The sequence below is a fragment of the Balaenoptera acutorostrata genome, chromosome 8 (assembly GCF_949987535.1).
Source record: "Balaenoptera acutorostrata chromosome 8, mBalAcu1.1, whole genome shotgun sequence".
In the NCBI taxonomy this organism is placed as follows: domain Eukaryota; kingdom Metazoa; phylum Chordata; class Mammalia; order Artiodactyla; family Balaenopteridae; genus Balaenoptera; species Balaenoptera acutorostrata.
The window spans coordinates 88166968-88182976 of NC_080071.1; the positions used below are offsets into that span (position 1 = coordinate 88166968).

Sequence of the window (16009 nt, forward strand, 5' to 3'; positions counted from 1 at the left end):
AGGGGACACGTTGTGTGTTACAAACTTCTCCAGAAGGCTCTGCCTAATTTTGCTCAACTTCAGGTGTAAGCAGCTCAGTTTGTGGTCAACTCCAAGTTCATTACCATCGAAACCCCCTCTAGCGTCGGGGCCCATGTGGCAGGACCAGAGGGTGAAGAAGCTCTCACCTCAGAGAGGATGAAGGAACGTCCATCAGGATCCTTTTCAAGGCCTTGTCTGCACATTTGATGCATTTCCCTGACCCTGCAAGCCAGGGCAGCTCGTGGACTCCCCTTCTACAGATGGAGAAAAGGAAATAGCAGTGAGGCCAAGCTAGTTTCTCAAGATGGCAGTGGGTTCGTCAGTGAGCGATGGAGCCCAGGACTCCAGTCTGGGGCTGTTTGTACAACTTGCTCCTTCTGCACAGAAACCTGGAGCATTAAGTACTGTTGTCAGTGTGATGCTTCAGGATGGACATTTGAAATCTGTTTGGGCGTGAGAGGGTTTCAATGCCCATGAGGCTTGAGCACCTGTGTTCTAATCATGAAAGACTGACGTGTGGAAGAGATTGGATTAACTTGGAGCAACACAGAGAAGTAGAAGGGAGGCTGATTTCCATCCTCACAAAAAATTTTCTCACACTTCATGCTATTTCAAAGAAAAGTGGTAGTGATTTCCCTGTCCCTGGAAGCATTCAACAGCTTCTGTGGCTATTGTAGGGGAGATCAAAGCAAGGGATGGAGTGTAGACTAAATGTTTTTCAAGGGTCTCTGCCCGTTGGGTTGCATTTATGATTTCAGACATTAGCCAGCCCAGTCCATAACAACAGCCCTCTGTTCTTAAGGCCAGTTGACTAAGAGGTACATGTTGAAATGAGGGTGGCTTTTAAAAGCTCTGATTCCCTGGCACTCTGCATAAATACAGTAGCCTCAAACTTGTCAAGTGCTCTCTGTTTCAGTAAAACTAAGGCAAGGTTTTCATTGTGTAGTTGATGGTTAGCAGACTGAACCAGTTTTCCTCATGCATGTGCCCTAATAAGCCCCTAAGACGATAACCTAGCCCCAAAACCCCTAAGCTTCTTAGCTGCATATCCCAACCCCCCACCCCCTCGAGCTGGTGCTGCGTTTGATGTTGGGAAATGAAACACAGGGCTCGCAGCTGCTTCTCACTGGATGCCGACTCCAGAGAAACAAGTATTGTATAGCCAGTGAGTGGTTCTTAGACTTTGAGAATTAATAGACCAGTAAATTTCTAAAAGAATTGTAGAAAGAGGTGGATAACTTTTTATTTTGGCCAAGTAAGGATTTTTTTTTTTTCTAAATTGCCATCTACACTCATCTCTATAAAAGGAAGGACACTTTGTCCTTATGCTTAGCAGCTGCATTCTGACATTTATTGATTGTCATGATGTCTGCAATTTACTTTCAAATGGTTCAGAAGGAAAAAAGCAATAGAGATAGATGAGCACATGCAACAAAATGTTCATTGTCGAATCTCCATGTTGACTACGTAGGTGTTTATTATACTATTCCAGCTTTTCTCTGTATGCTTAAATTCATAATCAATTGTAGGAAATGCAAAACTAATGGCAGAAGGCAAATCAGTGGTTACATGGGACCAGGAGTTGACTGAAATGGGTGCCAGGGAACTTTTAGGGGTGATGGAAATGTGTCTTGATCATAGTGGTGGTTAAAATCATCAAACCACGCACTTAAAATGGGTAGATTTGGTTGGATGTGAAGTATTTCTCAATAAAGATTGGGAGGAAGAAGCAGGACATTTTAATATTTAAAAGTTTAAAACTTCAAATAAAAAAAAAAGAAAAATTTAGAACTTCATAACCTTAGAACAAAGAACAGTCCTTTATACTGAATACATTTGGTTCTATGAAAAAACTGACAACAGTGTCCTTATTTTTCTCATTTCTCCACCAAGCAGAGAAAAATGCATTACAGACCAGGGGCTGCGAATGACTACCAGAGACTACCGTTTCCAAACAGAGTGAGGTCTGGCATGCAGTCCATCCCAGGTTTTCCTACCTGCCCAGCATTGGCAGGTCAGTGACTGAGACCTGCACCCTTGGGGGCCTGGCGCTAACACAGCTGCAGGAGAACGGGGGTCCCAGGAGCACCCACAGCTCAGGGCAGCCCTTCTGATGGGGACACTGCATGAAGGGCCCCAGTCATTTTTCTTCCATTTTTTTTTTTCTTAAGGAACAAGAAAAGATTTCTTCCAAACAAAACCTAACATTCCCTTCACACAGACCACCAGTGTCAGCTCTTTGGTGTCTATCCTCGTAGATTATGCATATAGTGTGTACGATAACACACGTGTGTGCATGTATATCCACACATAGACTTGTGTGTTTGCAAAATGTGATCATACTGTACGTACCACCCTATGACCTTCTTCATTCAGTCACAATCTCTACCTTCCCAGTCCAAGAATTTCCATCCTACCTGTCAGAGCTCATATGATGTATTACTGATACATTATTAGACCATATTCAGATTTTCCCAACAGGCCAGAAGTGTACTATACATCCTGTTTGTCCAATTGGGACCACACAGTACATCTGGATGTTGAGTCCCTTAAATGTCTTAATCTAATGCATCTCTTTTCTATGACATTGACTTATGAAAGAGATCAGCCACTTTCTACATTCATCTGGTAGCTCTCTTGTGGTCTCATTTAGCTATTCCTTGTATTTCCTATAAACTAGAAGTGATGTCTAAAGGCTTGGTGGATTCCAGCTGCTGCAAGGTGACACGTCACATTGGTTGACACCATGTGTGATGCTAAGATTGGCATTGGACTGTGGCTGATCCCCTGTTGTATAGTTTGGCTTGCACTTTGTGAAGGGTCATGATCCATATGGCATCACTTTGGTGTCATAGGAATAGGCGTTTCCCCTTCAACTCTTCACCTAATGATTTTCACACCAATAAAGAATCCTTGTCTGAGTCAGTAATGTCATCAGTATTTTAAAACTAAGTTTTACTATTATTCAGCTATGGTGAGGTCAACAGATCTGGAGACAATTGCCATTGAAAAGATAGTTTGTTACAGTTACCAAAAAGAGGGGGCAGGCCATGCGGGGAAGCACCAGGGCCAGTCAGGAGGTAGAAGGATCAAGGAGAAAACATGGGCGAGAGTTCTTTTGTGGTTTCCATGGGAAAGAACTGGTGAGATAGGATAAGCAGACTTAAGATTGGCTATTTACCTCAGCAGGCCCTGGAGTGCAGGGGCTGTCTCCAGTTGTCTGATACCCGGCCCCAGGGTGATTAGGGCAGGGCAGTAGTGGCTCAGAGTGTGAGAGCCCAACAAAGGAGGAAAGGAAGCCTTTGGGGTATATGGGCTCTGAGTTGGTTGGTTTGCATATGAAAAGCAGTCATTTATTCTCTCTAGGAAAGAGCTAGCCCTGGGATGGCAGTCTCTCCAGGGTCAGCCAAGCCTCAGATGTCAAAGCATCAGAATTACAGAAAATAAAAAGGCATGATTAATACAATCAGAGTTTGTCAAATGATGTTTTTCCATTTCTATCATTCCCTTTGCATTTATTAGCTGGCATTCCTCTGTTAAAAATTTTAAAAGTTTTCTCCCTTAGAAATTAAAATTTTTCCCAGCTTTAGCTATTGCCAGCCATTATACTGTTGCAATCCAGTGACTCATTGATTTGCTCAAAGTCCATTGAGGCCCTATTCTAGATCCTGGAGATGGGATAGGAACAAAACAATCATAAATCTCTACAGTCCTGGAACTTATGTTGGGGTGGGGGGACAGACAATGAACAAGATAAATTATCTTGTATGTCAGATGCTGATAAGTGCTACAGAGAAAGGTAATGCAGAGAAGGACAGAAGTGTTGGGTGAGGTGGTACACAATAGGATATAGGTGGATAGGGTGACATTGAAGTAAAGACGCAAAGGAATTAAGGGAGTGAGCCAAGTGACTATCTGTGGGAAAAGTGTTCCAGAAGAGGAAACAGTAAATGCAAAGGCCCTGAGGCAGGTTTGAAGAAAAGCAAAGAGGCCAGTGGACTGGAGCAAAGTGGGCGAGGTGGGAAGAACGGGGGGCCCAGATCATGCAGGGCCTTGCAGACATTATCCAGACTTAGGTGGGAAGCCACTGGAGTGTTTCGATAGATGCTAACACCCCAAACGTCACTTTCTGCTTAGACTGGCTTCACTCCCAGACACCAGCTCAAGTCCAGTACATATATGTGTTAGTGGCCACACCATCCTGTGCATTCATTGCCTGAGTATTCTGTTCTGGGCACTGGAATACAAAGATAAGGGAAACGAAACGGCATGGGTCCCTGACGTCATGAAGCCAAGAGTCATGTATGGGAATAGAGACGGTAAAATCATCTCCTGTACAAGCATCGAATGCAATAGTGCCTCCAACCTAGTCGGAGAGGTCGGGGAAGGCTCTCCTGAGGAAGTGACTCTTGAGCTGGAAACTGAAGGATGAAAAGAGTCAGGGAGGAAAGGAGAAGAGGATGGTTCCAGGCAAAAGCAAACAGCGGGAGTGTGGTACAGGGAGATGGGGAACGGCAGGCAGAGGCTCGAGCGTGTGGCTTTGAAGTTGCGTGCCTGTAGCTGAGAGCAAGGCGAGACGCCGAGCAGGAGGGGGACTGCTCAGGGCCTGGAAGCCCCCCCCCCCCTGCAGCATGGAGAAGGATGTAGTCAGACCAGGGAAACAAAGGGGCTGGTATGGACTCAAGAGGGAGTGCTGGGGATGGGAAGACTAAGATTCTGGAGACACTGGGGGCAAAGTGACAGGACTCGTGATGTAATCAATAGCACGTAGGGCAGAGGAGAGGGACATGACTAGTTTGGCTTGCATAACACCAGGGTTTATCTTGAGGCTGACATTTCTCCTTGACCTTTTTGTTTATATCCCCACCCCCAAGGTTGCATTAGCTGCCTGCTGAGTTTAATCAATTTGGTTGAGCTCTTGAAAATCCCTTCTCCTGGTGATACCAGGAGTGAAGGGATAATCAGTCTATTTCCAGAACCCAAAGTGGGTTAAGATAAAATAGCTTTCATTTAGCTGTCATCCCTCCCCCAAGCCTTCCCCACTCAAGCTTGACAGCTCCTGCACTGGGAGCCCCTCTGGGCCCTTGTCTAATGCTTTGAACTGCTGAAACTACCATTTCGCCCGTCTCAGCACTAATCCAGTTGCCACTCTACTCCTTAAATGGGATTTGGCTTCTAGACATTGAGACCTGGGTGTGGGCACCCTCTCCAGATTCCCTACAAATTCCCCACGCAGTCAGCCAGGGCCCGAGTGGGGGTCACCTGGTTAGACGGAGCAGGGGCTGGCTGCCTGCTCACCCCGGAGGACACAGAGACCCTCTCCTCACCTCCTGGGACCGTCCCAGCTGGTTGCACAAGGTATGAGATCACCCAGGAACAAGCCTTCTCAGAAACTCAGGGCAGGGCGCAGGGAAGAGCCAGGGCCAGGAAGACTGGCATTTTCATGCAGTCAGTCTGTCCCAGTTTCACCTTTTCTGTGTAGTTTCCATGGACATTGCTTGTTAAGGAACGCACTGAATTCCAGACAGCTCAGATGGCCTCTTTGTTGTGGGTAAAGCTGGGGAGTGGTGAGAGATGGCAGGAAAGGGAAAGCACTGCTTAGTATGAATTGCTGAACAGAACTTCTGGGGATTTAACGTATTTTTAAAACGATATTCATGAAGTGGTTATGCTGTGGTTTGCAGGGATTTTTTCTATTTTAATTGCCGTAATATATTGTCAAGATAGAATTTTAAATTCAATCTGGCTTAGTGTGACGATACCAAGGCTTAGCCTCAAAGTAAAACCTTCTCATTGGAATCTATCTGGACATCCTGGTGAGCGTTGCTAAGAAATGTCTGAGGCTTATCAGGAAAAATAAAACACCTTTAAAAAAAAAAAAAAGCACACTGTAGTAAAGTACAAACTAGTCGAAGGCCTTATTTAGTCAAATGTGGATATTGAGGCAGGTAGAAGGAAATGTCTGATGGATGTACAGCATCTCATGTATGGGCTTTATTCACAGAGTGTTGTTGACTTTAAGATGATTTTACCTTTTCCTAGCCCTCTAAAACCTGACATAACACCCTAAGGTCGAAGAAACTGCCAGGGACAGATAACATGGAGACCAACGTGCAGGACAGTAAGTCTACACCAAACCACGTTATCTTCAAGAAGATCTCCCGGGACAAATCGGTAAGTAGTACAGAGGTGAGGGGCTTAGCAGTAATCATTTTTTTAAAGGAGCTTTTTCGAATAGACATAATCAACATCAACATCTTATGAGGTCAATGGAAGCTCTATGTCTATTTTCCATCTCTGTCTGAGATGGATGATAAACGAGATATAAATGAATGAGTAAATTGCAGAAATATAAATTCTCTCAGATCTCAACAAGACCTTAGTCCCAAGACCCTTAATTTTCTCCTAATCTCTCAGTCCCCAACCCCTCGCCTCCAGTTTTACTTCTTTTCCTAGCCTTGAACCCATGACTTAACCATTTCAAACATTGTTTGGTCAGTATCTATAACTTACTTTTTCTATCATCTCGCCTAACTGCCTGGTGAAAGCCCTGATGCTGCATCAATGCAACTCTCTACCTTCTGTCACCCACCCCAGCTGCCATGCTCTCAAACCTTGCTGGGCCTCCAGGGCCACTGGATAAGGGAGCATCTGCTGCTGCCTTTCTGCCACTCTGCACTGTGGCTGCATGACCACCAGTATCCTGGTGTCCGAATACTCTGTGTATTCGGCAGGGATGATGCCATTGTTGGCTCCATCAGGGGCACGTTAGATAGTCTAGACGTGCCCGTGAACTTCCTGGCCTGGGACACCCTATGGAGGGCCCACCCCACAGCCCCCGAGGATGGGGTCTCCTCGCTCCACTCAATGGATTCTTAGGGGCTCATAATCTAGTTCAGCACCATCCAATGCAAGCCACATATCTAATTTAAAATTTTCTAGTAGCCATGTTAAAAAAGTAAGAAGAAACGGGGAATTCATTTTAATACTATATTTTATTTAACCCGATATATCCAAAAAACTATCATTTCAACATGTAAATGATATAAACATTATTAACGACATATTTTACCTTCATTTTCTAAGTTGTTCAAACCTGATGTGTGTTCTACATTTATAGCACGTCAGCTTGGAGTGGCCATATTCAAGTGCTGGTGGCCACCTGTAGCTAGTAGCTGTCGTATTGGACAACGTGGTTCTAGGTCATTCTTCTAGTTGACTTCTGAAGCCTATACATACTGCGCCCGAAAGAAACTCTCCGATGCTTTCGCGCCTCACGAGAGAATCAGGCTTTGCTCGGACACTCCCTACCTCTCCTCTCCCTCGCTGAGGATCTCCATCATTTTCATCAAGTCCTCTGATTCTTTGCGGAGACAAGTTGGGTACCCCTCAAACTTTCATCCTCCCAACTCTCTTCCAACTTGTGTCTTTCCAGTGCACTTTATCTTGACTTCTGGCAAAAGAAGAAAGAAAACAATCCTGCTGGGCCATATCATTTTCTCACTTTTTTCTTCCTCACATCTAGATAGACATCTTTGACCTGGGAAATTTAGAACTTTTGTATATAGGAGGAAAAAATAATTCATCAATTAATGTGTCACGTATTAGGATCATTTCAACGGCAAGTTTTGTCTGGCTGCAGGTGTGGTGTGCCAGGGCCCTGGGTGTGTTTCTCTGTGAGTCTCTCCACTCGTCCCTCTTTGGTGATCTTCATCCTCTGGCTGGTGGCAAGATGGCTGCCCCAGCTTCAGGTGCCTTACCCTCACTTTCTTCTAGAAGAAGGAAAAGGCTGTTGCTTCCTGGGGTCTCTTAAGGGTGAGGTGATATTTCTCCAGCAGCCCTCCAGCAGACTTCTCTCATATCTCATTGGTCAAAACTGGGTCACACGCCCACCTTAAAGCCAACCCGAGCCTAAAGAATTGGATCTGGCCAATCAAGAATCATCCTCTGTGATGGATGTTAACTAAATTTATTGTGGTTATCGCTTCGCAATTTATACATACATCGTTATGTTGTTCACCTTAAACTTATACAATATGTCAATTATATCTCAATAAAACTGGGGAAAAAAAGGAAAAAGAATCGTCCTCTGGGGTGGTCTCCTCTTACTACACAACCACATGGGACCCTGGACACGATTGGTGACGTTTTTTCTTTTTTTTTTTTTTTTGGCCTCACCCTGTGGCTTGTGGGATCTCACTTCCCCGCCCGATCAGGGATTGAACCCAGGCCGCGGAAGTGAAAGCCCGGAACCCTAACCACTAGGCTACCAGGGGACTCCCTATAGTTGACGACTTTTATCCAGGAAGATGGGGCACGTGGCTATGGGTTTGCAAGCAGCAGCTGGGCTGCAGCCTCACCTCATCCAGCCCCACTTCTCTACCTGCTCCTGTCTCTTCCCTCCCCTTCCAATTGCAGCAGAAGAGGTGCTGTTTCTTCCATTGTGGTTCGTGCTGCTTACAGCCTGGGTCATGGTCCACCACCTTCTCAGGGTCCTCTACTATCAGCCTCCCTCCGGGGCTATGTGCAGCCTCTCCCTCTCTACCAGTACTTGGCCTGAGCATGACAACAAGTACCCACCTCATGCATCTTAAAAACAGCAACAACAGCAAGAAGAACAACAAACTCCCTCTTGACCCCATCCCCTTTCTAGCTCTCCTTCCTTCACAGCCAAAGCTTGAAAAAGAAGACATGCGCTCTCCACCTACCTTCTCCCCTCCCGTTCACTCTCAGTCCTCCCTCCTCCCTACCACGATCAGCTTTCCCCTTGCCAATCCCTTCTCCACTTTGCTGCCAATGCAACCAAAGTCTCAGTGTTCTCCTCTATAAAATGGGCTTAATCCCTAGCTCAAAGAGTAGTTGTGAGGATTAAATGAAATAATGTAGTCGGTGTACTTAACTTGGCGCCTGGTACATGACAAGCACTACATGCCGTTTAATTGCAAGCCTTTCATCCTGCTTCAAAGGCTTCCACGTCCTCCTAGATTCTTTAGGGTCTGGTCCTATAAGACCCTTTCTGGCATCAGCTTGCATGCCCATTTGGAGGCCATTCACCCACAGACGAAACCATTGGCAGTTCCAGAAGCATTCTCTTGGCTCTGGGCTTTGTACACACTGAATTTTTTTGCCCAGAAAGCATCCTTTCACCATCTAACTCCCCGCCCCCAACCCGATCACCTGGCAGTGCTGTCCTTCAGGTGCTTCAACATCGATAACACAAATAACCTGGAAGCCACAGAGATCCACTCCAGGATACCACTATGAGGGGGTAGATACAGGAGATGATACAATGCCAACAAAAATTATTTTGAGCATTCTTGGAAATAAAAATATGAGTTTCAGAGGCTTAGGGAAGAAGGAGGCTAGCCAGGGTCCGTGTACTCACTCATCGGTGTACTTAGCAAATGTTGATTTAATTCCTGTATGTACCGGATACTATACTAGATACTGTGATGGCTGAAAGATGAATAAGAGAATTCTTACCATCACGGCAGTCGCAGTGCTGTGGGTTAAAGTGGTGAGCGGTGGTGAACCCAACCCATGCTCTCCCGCAAAGGGGGTTGGGAAAGAGACCTTTGCTGCCAGGGGCATTGAAACAGACAGGACAAGGACTGAGACATGGTCATCTCTTCCCATCTGGGACCCCTTCCCCCCTTCTTCAGGGCATGCGTTCAGGGTTATCTGTATAGATGCTCACCTGAGAGGATTTCAGGGACTCCAGAACATCTGCCTCTTAATCAGAAATTCTTCTAACAAGGAGGAGAAACCTTTCATTCACAGCTAGAGATAAAAGGCTTAACATGCAAATAGCTGACAGGGGCCTCATATGCATAGGCATAACTTTCCACTAAAGTATCATCAATGAATTCAACAAATTTACCTGGTTGATATCAGACCTGGGCTTGATGGGAAAAGGTGGGGAGAACAGGGAACCGTCCAAGGGGTGGGAAGAATTCCGTGGAGCACTTTATGAGGTTGAGGAAAGATCACAGCTTGCCTGCAATCCACTATGTCCGCCGACAGCCAAGCAGGGAGAGAGGAGGTGGTGGGCAAGCTGCAGAGTCAGGCCTCTCCTCTTCTCAGGACTGGTCAAAATGTTTCGGCTGTTGCTAACTTTTATTTATTTTTTATTGGTTGCTACTGATTTTTAACATGAATACCTTAGTGTTCTTTGGCCATTTAGAATCCATACCTGTTCTTCCCACAGGTGACCATCTACTTGGGGAAGAGAGACTATATAGACCATGTTGACCAAGTAGAGCCTGTGGGTAAGTTGAGTTTGGGGTGAGTTTTTTTTTTAATTAATTAATTAATTTATTGGTCGTGCCGCGCGGCATGCGGGATCTTAGTTCCCCAACCAGGGATCGAACCCATGCCCCCTGCAGTGGATGTGCAGGGTCTTAACCACTGGACCGCCGTGGAAGTCTCCTGGGGTGAGATTTTAATGCTGGTTTTCCTTTAAGTCATCAGACAACCACTGGTTTTGTGTTTTTTAAATTGGCTTCGTTAATAATCTAATCAAAGAAATGCAAATTAAAACATCATCAAGGTGCCACTGGCTGATTGGAGACAATTTAAAATGAGACAAAGGACTAATTTCTAGATAAAGAACATTCAAAACTCACCAGTTTAAAAAAAAATCCAATTAGAAAATAGACAAACAACATGAAAAGGCATTTCATTAAAGAAAATATATGGGTGGCAAATGAGCACATAGAAGAATGTTCAACAACAAAAAAAAAAAAAAAAGGAAAAGAAAAATGTTCAGGACTTCCCTGGTGGCGCAGTAGTTAAGAATCCGCCTGCCAATGCAGGGGACACGGGTTCAAGCCCTGGTCCGGGAAGATCCCACATGCTGCGGAGCAACTAAGCCCGTGCGCCACAACTACTGAGCCTGCGGTCTAAGGCCCGTGAACCACAACTACTGAAGCCTGCACGCCTAGAGCCCGTGCTCCATAGCAAGGGAAGCCACCGCAATGAGAAGCCCGCACACTGCAATGAAGAGTAGCCCCCGCTCACCGCGACTAGAGAAAGCCCGCGTGCAGCAACGAAGACCCAGCACAGCCAAAGAAAAAAAAAAAGACCTGATTTCATTTCTAAAAAAAAAAAAAAAGAAAAGAAAAATGTTCAACAACATCAGTCGTTAGGGAAATGCAAATTAAAACCACAATGAGATAGCATCATATGCCTGTCAGAATGGCTAAAATTAAAAATAGTGACCATACCAAATGCGGGCAAGGATGTAGAGAAACTGCCTCACTCGTACGTTGCTGGTGGGAATGGGAATGTAAAATGGAACAGCCACTCCGGAAAACAGTTTGGCAGTTTCTTTAAAAGCTAAACATACACTTCTCATATGACCCAGCAGTTGCATTTCTGGACATTTATCCCAGAGAAATGAAAACTTAGGTCCACACAAAACTTGTACATGATTGTTCACAGCAGCTTTGTTTGTAATCGCTCCAAACTGGAAAGAACCTAAATGTCTCTCAGCAGGTGAGTAAGATTAAACAATCTGGGGCGGCGCATCCATGCCTTGGGACGCTGCTCAGCAGTGAAGAAGATTGAACTACCAATCCATGCAACAGCTCGTGGGTCTCAAGGACACTGTGACGAGTGGAAAAAGCTAATCTCAAGAGGCCATACACTGTATGGCTCCATTTATATAACATCTTAGAGATGATGACGTTCTAGAAAAGGAAAACTGAATAGTGGTTGCTGAGGGCTAAGGATGGTGGGGAGAGGCAGCTGGGTGTGACTACAAAGGGATAGCCCAAGAGGGAGATCTTTATGGTGAGGGAACAGTTCTGTATCCAGATTGCGGTGGTGGTTACACAAATCTCCATGTGATAATATGACTTAGAACCATACACACATTGTACCCATGTCCACCTCCTGGTTTTGAGATTGTACTGTAATTATCTAAGATGTAACCATTGGAAGAAACTGGATAAAGGATACCTGGGGACCTCTCTGTACTATCTTTGTAAATTCCCGTGAATCTATAATTACTTCAACTCAAATTGTTCTTTTTTTAAAAAAAGAGTGTGAAAGACTGGCATTTTTAGGCACTAGGATGAGAATGTCCTTCAGCAAAACACTTTCTAGAAGGTCGTTTGGCAGTATGTTATCGAAAGCCAAATTCAATTCTACCGTGGATAGAGATTTATCTATAAGGATGTTCATTGCAATATTAATTATAATGGGGAAAATCAGAAACATCCTAAATGCCCTAACAAGAGGGGGTTGATTAAATAATTTATGGTACACCTGTTCAATGGAGCAAATGTGTGGCCATTAAAATGATTAGTACATGGGACTTCACTGGCGGCGTAGTGGTTAAGAATCCACCTGCCAATGCAGGGGACACAGGTTCGATCCCTAGTTCGGGAAGATCTCACATGCCACGGAGCAACTAAGCCCATGTGCCACAAATACTGAGCCTGTGCTCTAGAGCCCGCGAGCCACAACTACTGAGCCCACGTGCTGCAACTCCTGCAGCCCACGCGCCTAGAGCCCGTGCTCCGCAACAAGAGAAGCCACAGCAATAAGAAGCCCACGCACCACAACGAAGTATAGCTCCCGCTCGCTGCAACTAGAGAAAGCCTGCGCACAGCAATGAAGACCCAACGCAGCCAAAACTCAATCAATGAAATTTAAAAAAAAGATTAGTACATATTATATGTGTGTGTGTATGTATGAATAGTATGAATATGTGTTTGCAATATATAGCTGAATGAGGAAAGCAGTTAACAATATGTATAGTAGGAGCTCATTTTTTTAGTAAAAAAAATTCATATAAATTTATATACATCTGGAAAATCGTTCTGTACCGATATCTTTTTTTTTTAATTTTTTTTTATTTTATTTAATTAATTAATTTATTTTGGCTGCGTTGGGTCTTCGTTGCTGCGCGCGGGCTTTCTCTAGTTGCAGCAAGCGGGGGGCTACTCTTCGTTGTGGTGCGCGGGCTTCTCATCGCGATGGCTTCTCTTGTTGTGGAGCATGGGCTCTAGGCACACGGGCTTCAGTAGTTGCGGCATGTGGGCTCAGTAGTTGTGGCACGCGGGCTTAGTTGCTCTGCGGCATGTGGGATCTTCCCGGACCGGGGATCAAACCCACGTCCCCTGCATTGACAGGCGGACTCCTAACCACTGCGCTACCAGGGAAGTCCCATGTACCGATATCTTGACAATGGGTATCTCTGGGTATCTCAAGTGGAGGTGACTTTGTTTTCTCTTTGCTTAGCTTCCCTTTCTAGTTTTCCTGTAATGAACATGGATTACATGTGATATATATATATGTATACACACACACTTCAAGAAGCTTCCAGTCTCTTTCACGTCCTCCGCCCTCACTCTCCTCTCTCTTTTGGTTTAGATGGTGTCGTGCTGGTGGATCCTGAGCTTGTGAAGGGAAAGAGAGGTGAGGCAGAGCTCCTTGTCCTCCGGGGAGCGGTGGTCTGGCTGCGGGAAGGGGGCGTGTGTGTGCAAGGAGGGGCGGGGAAGCTCTTGCACACCCATTCTCTCTGCCAGGCCCTTTCACCCACATTCCCTCGTACGATCCTCGGGACACGGGCCCTGTTCCCACCAGAGCTCAGTGTCCGCATCTTCCAGATGGAGGTGAAGACTCGGGGAAGCCACTTGTCCGAGGTGGCAGGATAAGGAATGGCAGGCAGAGCCCGGAGCCCCGGTCTGCCGGCTCCACGGACTGCATGCTTGCCCCGTGTCATGTCGTTCTATGGCAGGGCAGACTCAAGAGGGCTCCTTTCTGGGTTTATCCGAAAAGCGGGGAATTGAGGCTGCGGGAAGGCAGAGTTTTTATGCTGAGCCTGGTGTTCTGGACCACGGCAGCACAGCCCCCTCAAAGATATCTGGCAGTTGCGACGTGTGGCAAGCAATTTGGTACCAATAACAGTTGTGTAGGGAGTTCCCTGGCGGTCGAATGGTTAGGACTCGGCACTCTCACTGCCGGGGGCCCTGGGTTTGACCCCTCGTCATCGGGGAACTAAAATCCCATAAGCCGTGCCATGTGACGTGTCAAAAACAAACAAACAAAAACCAGTCGTGTAAACTAAATTAGAACCAAGCTATCCTTATGATAATGTCACTGACTCAGTTCCATTCTAAATATACCTTTTAGAGCGGTAGCTACCAGCAACCAACAAGGAATTGTTCCTAACCCTGGATGTGGCCATGGAGTATGTCAGATGTAGGGCCCACAGCATCCAGGGGACGTGGCAGAAACAGGCTGAAAATCGCCCCCCTCTGCTGTCTCCAGCTTCCTCCTGGGTGCCCTGCTTCTCTCTTACACCAGGCGGAGCCCAGTTCCAGCGCCCAAAGCCCATGCCCTTGGCCAGGAACGCGCTGCCTGGAGAGGGAGGCGTAAAACCGGGTCATCTCTGGGCACCTTCCTCTTACAAACGTTGAATGAGGGATAAGCAAGGGATCAGTGGCTCTTCTGAGCTTAGCGCCGAGGGGCAATTACTCTTGAGGCAGACACAGACAAAATCCTCAACCAACGGCTACCAAGGACTTGGAGGGGCCACTTTGTGTGGTTTTATTTACCACATTAACGACAGTTGTAAACAGTCCATCCTCAAAACATGTGTAGTTTCATGTAATTCTTTTGGTCCACTGGGGGCACAATTTATATCTGTTTAACCACAGTGAATTTTCAGAAGCACTGATTGATTTAGAGAAAAAGCTCAATTAAGTTTCTGAGCAGTGTGAAAAGCAGGTTTCCTCTCAGAGCTGGTCTCACCTCTCCACCTGGTCCCTGAGCCCCTGCTCAGTTCCCTCGAGGCCCCGTCCAGCTCAGGCACTCGTCTGTTTTGTTCCCTAGCACGGTTTCCCTCTGCTTTTCTTTTTTTTTAATTAATTTATTTATTTTGGGCTGTGTTGGGTCCTCGTTGCTGCGCGCGCGCTTTCTCTCTAGTTGCGACGAGCAGGGGCTGCTCTTTGTTGCAGTGCGTGGGCTTTTCTCATTACGGTGGCTTCTCTTGTTTCAGGGCACAGGCTCTAGGCGCACGGGCTTCAGTAGTTGTGGCTCGCGGGCTTAGTTGCTCCGCGGTATGTGGGATATTCCCGGACCAGGGCTCGAACCCGTGTCCCCTGCATTGGCAGGAAGATTGTTAACCACTGTGCCACCAGGGAAGCCCTTCCTCTGCTTCTTACCTTCGCTCTCAACTCCATCCAGACCTTCCGCCCTCAGAACCCAAGCGACCTCACACGGTTTAAAAGCCTCCTGAGGTCACTGAGCTGGTACATCAAGAGGAGAGGGTGGGAGGATGAGGGAAACAGTAGAGTCAGGAGGCTAAATAACATGGCTCGTGGGAGGAGCCTCCCAGCACTCAGACACGGCCCTTTCGAGTAATTCACGCAAGCCACGGGGAGGGGCCAGCTGGGCAGTAAGGCTCTCAGGTCCTGACTAAGATGCTGGAGGTGGGATGTTGAGACCGGTAGGCAGTGTCAGCCCAGGCAAGGGCGCCAAGCCCGCCAACGGGGCAAGCCTACCGCCTCTTGTCTCCCTTCCAGTGTACGTCTCTCTGACCTGCGCCTTCCGGTACGGCCGGGAAGACATCGATGTGATCGGCCTGAAGTTCCGCAGGGACCTGTACTTCTCCCAGGTCCAGCTGTTCCCTCCTGTGGGGGCCTCGGGAACCCTCACGAAGCTACAGGAGAGCCTGATCAAGAAGCTAGGGGACCACACGTACCCCTTCCTGCTCACGGTGGGTGACGACTCGACCCTCCACTTCCTTGCACCGCTTCCTTCACCCACAGCACCTTATGATGGGACCAGCAGCGAAGGCAAGGGGCCAGAGTAATGACTTCACATTTGCGGGCCTGCAAATTGCACCCTTGGAGGAAATTCTAGATTGCACGGGCTGTGATTGTCTTTTTTTAAGTCCTTGAAAACAGCCTCCCGGCCTTTGAAGGCACCGTTTCAACCTACGGTTTAAATATTTCCCTGCATCCGACCACCTAAT

At 46.7% G+C, this 16009-nt stretch overlaps 1 protein-coding gene across 1 annotated transcript in view; it reads left to right on the forward strand.

Moving 5' to 3' along the window:
- Positions 1 to 16009, forward strand: part of SAG (S-antigen visual arrestin) — a 40404-nt gene that overhangs the window by 3493 nt on the left and 20902 nt on the right. The window contains exons 2-6 of the mRNA XM_057551164.1: positions 1918 to 2035; positions 6064 to 6195; positions 10229 to 10289; positions 13402 to 13446; positions 15558 to 15751. Of these exons, the coding sequence (XP_057407147.1) occupies positions 6121 to 6195; positions 10229 to 10289; positions 13402 to 13446; positions 15558 to 15751 (375 nt within the window). The 5' untranslated portion in view covers positions 1918 to 2035; positions 6064 to 6120. The remainder of the gene's footprint in view (positions 1 to 1917; positions 2036 to 6063; positions 6196 to 10228; positions 10290 to 13401; positions 13447 to 15557; positions 15752 to 16009) is intronic.